Consider the following 12,069-nt stretch of genomic DNA (forward strand, 5'->3'; position numbering starts at 1 on the left):
CTGCTGATGTTTTTAAGATACAACACTTTGCCTATCTGCTCAAAAAGCTGGACAATACTTGTCTTGGTATGATAATTTTTAATCCCATAAATTCTTTCAAACTGTCCATCAGCGGAGACCTGGCATATTATGTCTTATTGTATCTTCCCACAAGAACATATTTACAATGTAGTGCTTAGCAAGTAAATTTTATGCAGTCCATATCAACAGTTGTTTAATTACAGTTATCAAAATCTCAATGTTTTATATAAAACAGTCTATCAAAGTAAAATACCAATAAATTATTCATTATATACTTACTATTAACCTACAAAGATTCCTTTATTTTCTTCAATTTTATGAGATCCATCTACATCAACAGCCTGCTTTAAACACATATTTTGTTGCTTGAAATTTTGTCAGCTTTACATTTACAGGAAATGAACTGAAACAGAAACATTTACTTGTTCTTACTCTAAGAGATAATGATATGTTTTTTAATGTGCTGCTGCCAGATGTTATTACATATGTGCATAAATATCCATTCTACATAGGAGAGAAAAATACATGCAACTGTTTGTCCCACCTTCTAATAAACCATATCTTAAAATCAGAAAAGAGGATCTGACCATGCCAGGGTTGCACAGCCAAAGATGAGAAAAAAAAATAATCTTGATTCAGGTGTGAGAACAATGACAATTGCTTCCTAAGTAGTTCGTGAAGTGGGAAATAAAAGGCAAAGTTAATCATTAACCATTCTTATATAGGAAATTAGAAGATTTAGGAATCTAAGAATTTGACTCACTGTATTTCTAAGCAGTATATGGGATACCTAAGCCAAGAAATATAGGCCTCTGCTCCAGCATTTCACCAGATTCCTGGCCCTAGTGAAGCAGGCCATATCACCAGAAGAGAAAATTCTTTGTAAGTTTTGGCATTTTTGGTACATCCTCTCATTCCCTGGTCTCCTGCTTCCATTGCCTGGAGCCTCCCCCACCTCCTTGGCGCTTGCAGGAGGCAGCGACCACGGCCTGGAGTGCGAGTGCTCTGCTTGATGTCTCTCAGCTTTGAGCCTGTGCTCACCTTCCAGGATGTCCTTATTCTTTCACTAGCAGGAGAACACAAGAGTTCAGCTGGGCACTCTCTAAACTGTTATGAGTGTTCTGTGAGTGTTTCTGAGTGCCTTGTGCTGCCTTCAGTTCTCTGAGCACTCTGACTGCATGGCAGAGCTTCACTCAGGCACCTCACACACTAATCCGGGCTTCTTAGGTGACAAGCCACTGCAAAACTGGCAGGAATTTCTCAGAACTGTAAGAATTATGCAAATTGAGTCATAAAAATGTAGGTGTCCGTGATATATCAACTACCTACGTACTTACCCACAGATTTCTATGACCTGTTTGATGTACAAGATGCACATTTATTCTTAAAAATGTACACCAAAAAAAAAAAAAAAAGTCATTCTTCTTTAGGATAGTCACAAATGTTTGTTAATTATTGAATCTGTTTTAAAATATGTGTACCTGTGTATGTATACATATTCTGAAAAATATCCTTGATGGATTTTTGCAATAATTTAATCCTAACATTGCATCTCTGGATGACTGAACAGAAAACTTATCTGGAACCAGACGGTCTGACAGTGCAGTTGGATAAGTGTTCTGAAGCATTTGGTGAAGCATGCTTTTTGTTAGAGTGCATTAATTGTGATGGTCTCTGTACAGTGTTTCAGAGCTATTCAATTAAATTTTATGTAGCCTCTACTTTATAGAAAAATAAAAGGAAAGAGAAATTTCTGGAAACTGTAGCACAGGAGATGAAATGAAGTTAAAACAGAAATAAACAGGCAGTGATAACTTTAATTTTAAACACATGACATTTTCTCTGGTGGCTATTCTTTAAACACAATCCGAATCAATGCAAACTTCTTAGACAAATAAATATCTGACAAGCATAGCTTATTACTTTTAATTAATTAGTATTATTATTTTTCTTTTGGTGCACAAAGCCTAAATTAATATTCTGGAAAATGTGACTATATTTTATGCTGATTTTTTTTCATTTCTGTCTTTGCTTGCATCAGCTGCTGTTGATAGCCATAAGGAAAGCAAAGGTAAGCAGCACTGTAGTTATCCTTAGGCTATCATGGATGTAGAAGACATTTAAGAGAAATTTAAAGAAGCTGAAATAATCTCTCTTAAAATGCACCCTCATTGGGAATATGAGTCTGAAATATTTTCTGAAATTTCTTTTGTGCAAGATTATATTTGAAGTTTACAGTTTAGAAATCAATTTCTAAAGTGGAGGAAGCTGAATGGTGATAAACAGTGAAGGTATTTGAAAAGATAACTCTGAGAATTACTACTCTGATATGTATTTTAGTTGAAAATCATCTGCTTCTATGGCAAGTGTTACAGTATAGATCTCATTGTTGGCAAGCCACAGTAAACTGTATTTGCAGTGAATCATTCAATATATTTACCTTCTGAAAAGTTCCACTGCTCTCAAAGCATACAAGGATAAACAAAAATTGCTGCAGGCTTGGACCCACCATTAAAATAAAATTTGAAGATTTTTTTGCATTTCAATAGATATATTTCTGTAGCCTCAGCCAGCATTTTAATTTTCACAGACTCAGGCTGTGGCAATATGAATTTAATTAATCTTATATTCTGTATTTTATTTAACTTTTACATAATAAAATTTTAATGTTTGTTCTCTAAGCAGCACCATTGCCCTTATCAAAGAAAATAGTAGGTAGAGGAAAGAATAAGGAGGATTTTAATAGACACTACATATCAATTACTAAGGTTCAAGGATAGCATTTCTCTATCACACTATTTGAGAAATGCTTACTTTTACTTTTTCCTGTATGAAACTTACAATCTAAGTAGAAGGAACTGCTTTGGCTAAGGAAAAATAAAGAAATTGTTAATGTTATTAACAAATATTTATTCTTTAGCAACTTCAGTTTTCTTTAAATTTTATATTATCATTAAATATTTCCAGACAATAAAATGCCAAATTAACCACTCCAATCCCTATAAGAAGGATACACTGACCTGATTTAGACAACCGATTCAAAATCTGGATGCAACTAATGGTCATATTCACATGATAATTAACATTTGTGTCACACTCCTTTTGTCAGACTACTCTGAGTTTCATTATAATTGTCATTAACAGGTTAATTATCTTCAGCATGTAAAATGCTAGATGACAATGTGAGCCAGGAGCATGAAGTGAGGATCCAGGCATCAAGGAATAGTAATTGCATCCATTGCACTCACATCCCTCTGTAAATGAGCTCCCCAAAACAGTGAGGCTGCTGCTGCCTCACCTCTTCAGGTCAGCTGTACACTCAAAGTAATGTAGCTGCCTAAAACTCGTCATGTGGTTCTGCCCTAAAATATTGATGTCTCTCTGCTGATTTCACTGGAGGCCGATGGTGCTTCCAAGCATGAAGTCAGCTGAGACAAAAGCCTCATTTCCTCCCTGGTACCTGATACCAGTCTCACAAGCACAGTGTTAGCTTTTGAAATAGTCCTTCTAGATTTTGAACTTTTAATGTAAGCTCCATCTCGTGTGTTAGTAAATACACTGTCTGACTCATAAAGTTTATATAACTGAAAATTATTTTAGCAATGCAAAGGGTAAAACCTTTCTGCTGAAAATTTAGAAACTGCAGATAAGTGTAGCAAGCATTAAGAATGCCTTCAGAATCTCTACATTCTGCTCCTGTTTTTTTTCTTTACTACTTCTTTATACAGATATTTGATTTCTGAATTAAGTCATGTGAAGATAGACTAAATATATAATCGGAATTTAAGCAAACACAACTGCTGATGATGTCTTAACTACTGGTATGCTCAGGTGACAGTTTCCTCTTGGGAAGAAAGAGTGTTAGATTGGTGCTAAGTCAAATTCATTTTTAAGCTCATGGGAAGAAACACGTATTTCATCTGCAATATTATTCTTTAGAGAATCCTCCAAGAAAATAGTTTACTTTATAAAATCTTGTGTAAAGGGTAACGTACAAACATGGTACACACATCTTCTCTGAAAACGAGGTCTTTCTGGTCAAAGGGATGATTAGATAAAGGATAAATAAAAGTAATTAATTTTAATTTCAGTTCTTTGACTTGTCTTGTATTGGACTGAGAGCACAATTAGACAAATACAATAGAAGTGAGGCTTACATGATGCAGAATAAAACAGGAATAATAATAGCAGTATTTGCTCTGTTATTAATGAGATTTAGTCCATGTGTTTTAATTAGGCATTTATGTTTTGTAAACAATAATTCATCATCATAGCTCATCTTAATGACTTCCTGAGACAGCACTTAAATCTCAGCTGCTGTATAATATACTGTAATGTCAGACAGTGAAAATAATCAAAAAACCTCCATTTTCTAAATGCACCTGAAAGTGAATGGCAGAAATAGAACACAGCTAGAGATGGAAAACATTTATTAGATCCTCTAGTTTGTTTCCATGACAATGAAAGATCTTTCCCCACAGTACATTTTCTAGAATTTACTCAATCTAATTTAAGGCTTATACCATTTCCTATGGGATGAATTTTATACTGTGGTAGGTTAAGAAATTTGCATGGGCATTCATTTGAACCCTTCTACCCTTTACACCACATTTCATGTCTTTTTTTAAAATCTCCCAAATAAATCTTCTTTCTTCTTGTGGTTTAAGTAATCACTACATACAGCTGCTGTTAGTCTGTCTCTTTTAAATGCTAGCTAAACCAACCTGAATATATTTCTATCTCTCTTCACTATTCTCTTCTGAAATTTTTTACCTTATGCTTTTTCTGAAATCCAGATTTGCTAAAAATGCATGTCCGGAATTATGCACAGTGACCAAGGTCTCAGAGATGTGCAGGACAGCATCTTAATCCTTATATTTAACAACTAGAAACATTATGCAAAACCTAAGATAGTCTTCAAAATGTTTTATTTATCTGATAACCAGTCATGGTCAGCCCCAAGAGGCATCTCTGGACTTTTTGTGGAAAATATTAGATTGCCATGCTAAAAATTATGTTTATCTAAAATTCACTTTTGTTTCTAAAATATTTTCCATATCATTTTTTATATCAAGCTCAGTTTCTGAGTGATATACAATAAGCATATGTTTATCTTTAAGAGTTCAAATACAAAGCTCCTTTTTCCAACTAGTTCTGTAGAAGCCAAAATTTTCATCAACATATAGAAAGATGGTTTACAGAAGAATATAAGGCTACTTGGGAGAGATACTGATTTTGTGGCAAAATGTACACCTACTTTGTTGTATTATATTTTCTGAGGACAGCAATATTTAGGTCAGGTTGGATGAAGCACTACACCACTGGTGTAGTGGAAGGTGTCCCTGTCCATGGCAGGGGATTTGGAACTGGAGGATCTTTAAGGTCCCTTCCAATCTGAGCCATTCTATCATTCTGTAACAATAGATATTGATCCTCTTTTATCAAATAAATTATTCCTGAATATAAAGCTTTAAATAAAATTAACCACCAATTAAAAATCTTAATTGACTAACCAAGATCCAAAATGGTTCATGGAAAGCAGCGTTAGCCAGCTGCAGCCTGTTTTTTAGTTAGCAGATCATAAAGTTACAAAGAAACTGGAAAAAGTTATCCTAATACCTTTTTCCTTGTACTGTTTGTACAGAGTCCAAAAAAAAATGAGACCCAGTTTATACCTATCTAAAATATTACTTTACAGGATTAGAGATGAGATTTCAAGATACTCAGATAAATCTAACTTTCCTGAGAGAATGTTAGGAATAACTGAGATTGTTTTCCTTCATACAAGAAACAAAGTTAAATATTCTCCTTTGAAGGAAAAAAAATTCATTAACTATGGAACCATAATTAATTCATGATAATATATGGATACCTGCATAAATGTAGTATCATTCCTGGTTAAATATTCAAACTGCCTTATTTATTATACATGATTATATAGCAGAAATAAAATGCAGCAGCCCTGCAGCAGAAAGCACAGCTAATCAGCACAAAGTGTATCACACACAGAAAATATAATCATGTGAAATGGAGGCTATGCTTTCACTGCAGAGTTAATACAGACTTCTGCTGTGACACTGACATTATTCTCCATCACAGCAGCTCTCAGAACTCCCTTTTTCCAGTTTAATAATGCTTCTAAATTGGACTTCACAATAAGTTTTAAGTACAGACAAACTCTAGGTCTATCTGCAAAGGTCCTTACTATGTTTCTTTTTTTTCTGTAGATGTATATAGGTATATAAACATAAAATCAGACTCAAACTGGCATTAGTCAATTTGCAATCAGTATAAAGTGCATTCAGATTAATGATTGTAGCATTTCTTTTTTTAGTGTATCTAGTTCAGTCTTTGCTAAAGCATGCTCCAAAATAACACTGTGTGAAGTAATTAAGTACAAAACCTTTCCAAATAATAGAAAATAAAATTTTCTTCCCAGATCTGCTCAGTACATAGACTAATCCAGTACAGTGCTGATAAAAATTCTGGAATTAATTTATCAGGCTGAGAATATGTTACCTTCTCTTGGTTTTGGTTATATAACTTAAAGTAGTGCATTGTCCTCTGGAAAGTAAAAAAACCTCATCAATGGGCATTAGTGCAAAATAATTTTAAAATTTTAAAGAAAGGTAAGTTATTTGGTTTTAGGTAGTGTTATGAGCAAAGAAAGACATCGGGCTTTAATTTAGTGCTTTTATGTAATAAATTCAGATTTAACCCCATATCATTAACAAGGGAAGAAATTACTTTCTGTAATGCCTTATTTAGGTATATGGAGATAATGAAATATTCCACTCTATTGCCATAGTTTAAGTCTTGCATTGCATGAAAGATTCATGACATAGGATTTAATGAGATATTCTATTATTTTGCAGCATTTTTTCACAGAAGCAGAAGAAAATAATACAGATAGGCAAGAGAGAAATAACTGCAACTCAGCGAATAGGTTTATACAATAAACTCTGTTTCCTAGCTTATCTCCACCCTGTTGCACTCCTTACATTTCAGCCTGCTTTTTCTACACATTTTCATTCGAGTTAACATTACTTTCTGGAGACAAAACCATAATCAATCAAAATTCCAACTCCAAATTTGGAATTATTATAATGAAAATCCCAGAATTCAAGTAAAGCTGATATCCTGCCAAAGATGTATTAAAATATACATTTTTCTTTCTTCCCTTTAGTTAGCTCATCTCACTTCAGCTGAAGGAGCAGCAGATTTGAGATTAGTTCTCAATCTGATCTAAACTCTGGTTTCAATATCCTCTTGCTCCAATCAAAGGTGAATATATGCAACAGACTTTTTTCTATATGCCACAAGTGCAGTTCATATATCACCCATATGTGATCAAAATGAGATACAACTAATGTATTTTGCATAATTTCCTTGAAAAAAGCGATACTTTCCCAACTAAAGGTAAGAAGGAAATGGGTTTATTTCTACATTCAGCCATGAACTCCAAGATACAGACTTACTCCTAGTGAATTACATCAGAAAACCAAAATCCAGTAAAAATCCTTTGCATTAGTTGCATGGAAGTAATAATAAAATCCACAAAAGTGTAGATTTGCAATTTTTTCACTAGTGTACTGTCATGAGACCACACAAAATTCCACGTAGAATTAATAAAAAATAAATAATTATTAATTAATAATTAAAAATAAGCTTTTGTCTGTGCTTAACAGGAGAACAGTCTTTTTTTTACACTACTGAAATCTTGTGAGCATAGTCCCTGGGTATCTTGTTTGGTTATCCAACTTTTTAGTGACGCCATTACACTTTACATTATATTGTATATTACATTACACTGTTTATAATATTAATATGTGCCTCATATATGTGACATAATAAATTTTATATCACATTATTATTATCTTTAGGGACATGATTTCGTGGTGGACTTGGCAGTCCTGGGTTAACAGTTGCACTTGATGACTTTAAAGGTCTTTTCCAACCTAAAGAGTTTTGTGACTCTACAATTTTAACATGCTTACTGTACATCCCCGCAATTGTTAAGTATTTCTTTGTGAATTCATTTGCTTTATTTGTATATGAATAATGTTCAATATTTGAATTTAAAAGTTCTGAAAGACTTATCTCTAAGGAAAAAATCTCACTATAGTCAGGACACATCAGCCATGTAGCTGGCAGTACCTAAGGAAACAATCTAGTCAGTAATGTGAAATAATTTGCTGCTGCTTAGAGTAAGGGTGCAAATGAAGGGCAAGGCACAAAATCCTTGTGTATCTCTAAGGTACTTAAGTTACTCTGCCACATATTCTAATAGCTAGAGATTTACCTAAATTCCAAGAAAAAAGAGAAAATTTAATTTGTACTTTCATTTGTGTATACTTAAAAACCCATGATCATAAGACCTCTGCAAATATTTATCAATTAAAATTCATAGATGTACAAGGTACTAAATAAGACACACATTCCTGGGAACTCCAGCTGTGAAGTTCACATGATTTTCCTGGCCCTACAAAGGAGATGCTGACAGTGGCAAGTGGAGAATTCAGACCTTTGTACTTGCCAGGCTCTTTGACTGAACAATACTCTACTTTCTTCTCATGCTTTATTAAAAAAAAAAAGGGTGATTTGAATTATGATTGCAGGTAGTCCTTATACATCCTGATTATGCTGTGTCTCACAAATGAAGAACTTTAACATGAAAGATACATGTTAAGCACAAGAAAGCTTTTGTGGACATAAATAATTCAAACTATTCCGTTTTTTTATATTGTAACCTTTCCTCCATTTTAAAATATTTTCTGTCCTCCCTGACACTTTTCAAAAACTTCCAAAGTATGACAGGTTGATGAAGCATGTCTTACTGGAACAGTTCTTGAAAACAGGGCACTTAGAAGATTTTACTGTAGGTTATTTGAATAATGATTGAACTATGTTAGAGTCACTGTGATACAGAAGAGCTATAAAAATTGAGTTTTCTCTAAAACATTCATTGTTCTTGTAGCAGAACAATGCCACCATTAGCAGGGCAAAAATAAAGGTCCTTAAGTGAATGAAAGACTGACTACCCATGGGGTCCTCAAATCCACACAAAATGCACTTGTTCTGAGTGCAATCTGAAGACACAGGAGCAACGACCTAATATAATATAAAATATAATAAAATATAATACTATATTTAAAATATATAAAATATAATACTAGGAAAATTGAGAAATGTAAAGAGAAACATCAGTGTATAGAAGAGGAGAGGGTAAGAGGAGAGGAGAGATTTTACACATCCTTTTTCAGGCAAAGATTTTAATTTTATTTTAATTAAGTTTGTGTGTCTATACTTGAAAATACATTTTGTAGGATAAGAAATAATAAATCAATAATTGTAGTGTAAAAAAAGTCTTTTTGAAATTCTGGATTCCATCTTTTAGTAATGTTTTATTCATCATCTCCTTCAGTCACTTTAAAAATATTTTTAACATCTTATATAGAGAAAAAAATACTAAAATTTGCAAGAAATAGTCTTATTTCATTATTCTGCTATTTATTCAATATTGAAATGATGTTTAATTTACGACAAATATATGTACATACCACAGGTCAAAAGGTTGTATATTTGGTGCACAGTAGTTAAACCACAGACGAAACTTTTGCGTTTATAGCATTTCGCTGTGACTATATGTCCTATTTTATAGGTTCATAATAAAACTGTCTTAAAGCAATTATAATTGCATTACTTGATTGTCAACTTAGTTTTGTATACCTTTAACAAAGGTTATTGTTCCTATTATGATATATGTGACTACTACTCTCTGAGAAACAAGGGCTTAAAACTTATTTATTCAAAATATTGATGAAGTTTCATGATAAAAAATTGTCTTTAATATCAGAAGATGGGAATTTGGAAGTGTATCTTAATCAGAAAGATGACTCAAATATTGCAGCAAGGATAAAGTGTATTAATAAAGACATATTTCATTCTTATAAATAAAGACACCATGCAAATTCCCTCTGACTTGCAATATATCCAACTCAATCCTTATTATAAAAGAAACAAAATTAATGTTTCAGCATTTCAATCTCTAATCTCTTTCAAACACACAACTTTGGGACAAATTTCTCCAATACATAACATTTTAATTTCATTTCTCTATCTCATAATTATTCCTTGTCAGGTTTAGAACAAGAAAGCAGAACCTAAAAAGCAGATTTCAGAAGGCTGACTTTGCCTCCCTATTGCAAGGCACATGCTGAAGTGAAGCCAAGGACTTGAAATACCTCCAGCTTCTGCTTCAAACCTTTTACCTCAGGCTAAAGTTGAAATTATGCCATTCCCTCCAAAACTCATCTCAGATTTCACAATTTTTTAGGGGTCAATACTATATTAATTTATTACTTTCTCAAAACCCTGTAAATTATTTGAAGCTCAATATCAATCTTTCTTTAACCATTTTGAAATACAGTGTTTTTTAAGAGTAAACCTCCACTCTGCCTTTATAGTGTAAAATCAAGGGTATATTCCTGAGAAATCTAAAGGGATGATGGGTCCATAGTTAGGAACTGCTAGGACAGTCCCATTGCACCTGACAGGAAAGGAGCTGGGTAAGTGCAGTACTCCCTCCTCCCCTCACTTCTCCCCAGCTTAGCCAGACCTACACAGCCAAACATCCCAATGTTATTTGTGCTATTTTTTCCATCTGTAAGATCTGATATTAGAGATTTTTAAAAGTTTGTTTTCCTTTTTAGTTCTTTTTCCACCCATAATCATGCTATACTCAAAAGAACAAAACAGAAAGAAATAATGAAGAAGTGTCCAGGCTCACACCCACAGAAGTGGTCTTCATTCCACTGCTTCAGTAAATAAATAACTATGGCAGGAACAGCAGCAATCAAGGAGCACAGCAAAGACATAGCTTTTTTCTGATAAGGAAAGTTTTGCTTTTCAAAGCCCCATGTTTCTACAATGCAGAATAATTACTGCTCCTGACCTGGTAAAGGGATAGTGCCATTAGCAGTCAGATTGTACCATAAATGTGCATGTGATTACTAACCCAAAAGGGAAAAAGCTAAAAAGAATAAAGGAGAGTAAAGAAGGTGAGGACTGCATGAATGCTGTTAACCATTATTGTGTGCAGTTTTGGATCCAATTATACAGGAAAGATTAAGATCTTAGTGTCCAAAGGAGAGCAACAAAGATAGTGAAGGACCTTGAGGAGAAGCCATATGAGAAGTAGCTGAGGTCACTTGGTCTGTTCAAGAAGAGGAGACTGAGAGCAGACCTCACCTCAGTTACAACTTCCTTACAAGAGGAAGAGGAAGGGCAGGCAATGATCCCTGTTCTGTGATCCCAGTGAAGACCTGAGGGAATGGCCTGAAGTTATATCAGGGAAGGTTTAGGCTGGATTATTAGAAAAAGGCTTTCACACAGGGGCTGGTTGGGTGCTGGAAAAGCTCCCCAGGAAAATGGTCACAGCATCAACCTGACAGAGTTCAAGGAGCATTCAGACAAAGCACATGGGCACATGGACTCCTGGGGATGGCGCTGTGCAGGGCCAGGAGTTGGAATTTTATGGTACTTTTGGGTCCCTTCCAACTCAGAATATTCTGTGATTTTTTAACATACTTGGTAATGAGCAAAGAAGGACTGGTGAAGACTCTCACTAGGAGCTTTTGATCACACAGCTGGGAAAAATGAAATATTTACGCATATGAGTCTGACAAGCTACAGGAAAAAGTCTGAGGTGTTGACTTTGCTGCACACCAATACAAAAAACTCCCAGCTGAGTCAGGATGGAGTAACTTTGCTTAGCACTCATGCCAGTTTTATCAGAGCCACAGCACCCTGAAGAAGAGCAAAATGGATACCTGGGGCTAGTTATTGTTGTCACCACAGCTCAATCTGTCTTCAAATACACCTATTTTCCTCTCAAGGGTCAAGACTAGCAACCTGGATTTTTGGATGTTGGAACATGCAGTTTCCATAAAATACTGGGCTCTTTTCATTGAACAAATCTCTTAAATGTTTTGACTATAGACTATCATAGTCATTTTTAATATCATGATCTCTGCCTTTTCTTTTTCC

The 12,069-nt window shown here is 34.2% G+C and overlaps 1 protein-coding gene across 50 annotated transcripts in view; it reads right to left on the reverse strand.

The window, feature by feature from the left end:
* Positions 1-12,069, reverse strand: part of RIMS2 (regulating synaptic membrane exocytosis 2) — a 447,314-nt gene that overhangs the window by 293,837 nt on the left and 141,408 nt on the right. Inside the window, exons 4-5 of one of the 50 annotated variants that reach the window (XM_086881295.1) lie at positions 3,709-3,728; positions 1-25 (exon numbers count right to left, since the gene is read on the reverse strand). The exons of the other annotated variants lie outside the window; for them this stretch is intronic. Coding sequence (XP_086737421.1) covers positions 1-25; positions 3,709-3,728 — 45 coding nt within the window. The remainder of the gene's footprint in view (positions 26-3,708; positions 3,729-12,069) is intronic. 50 annotated transcript variants of the gene reach the window in all.

This window comes from Cyanistes caeruleus, chromosome 1 (assembly GCF_971803275.1).
Source record: "Cyanistes caeruleus chromosome 1, bCyaCae1.hap1.1, whole genome shotgun sequence".
Taxonomy (NCBI): domain Eukaryota; kingdom Metazoa; phylum Chordata; class Aves; order Passeriformes; family Paridae; genus Cyanistes; species Cyanistes caeruleus.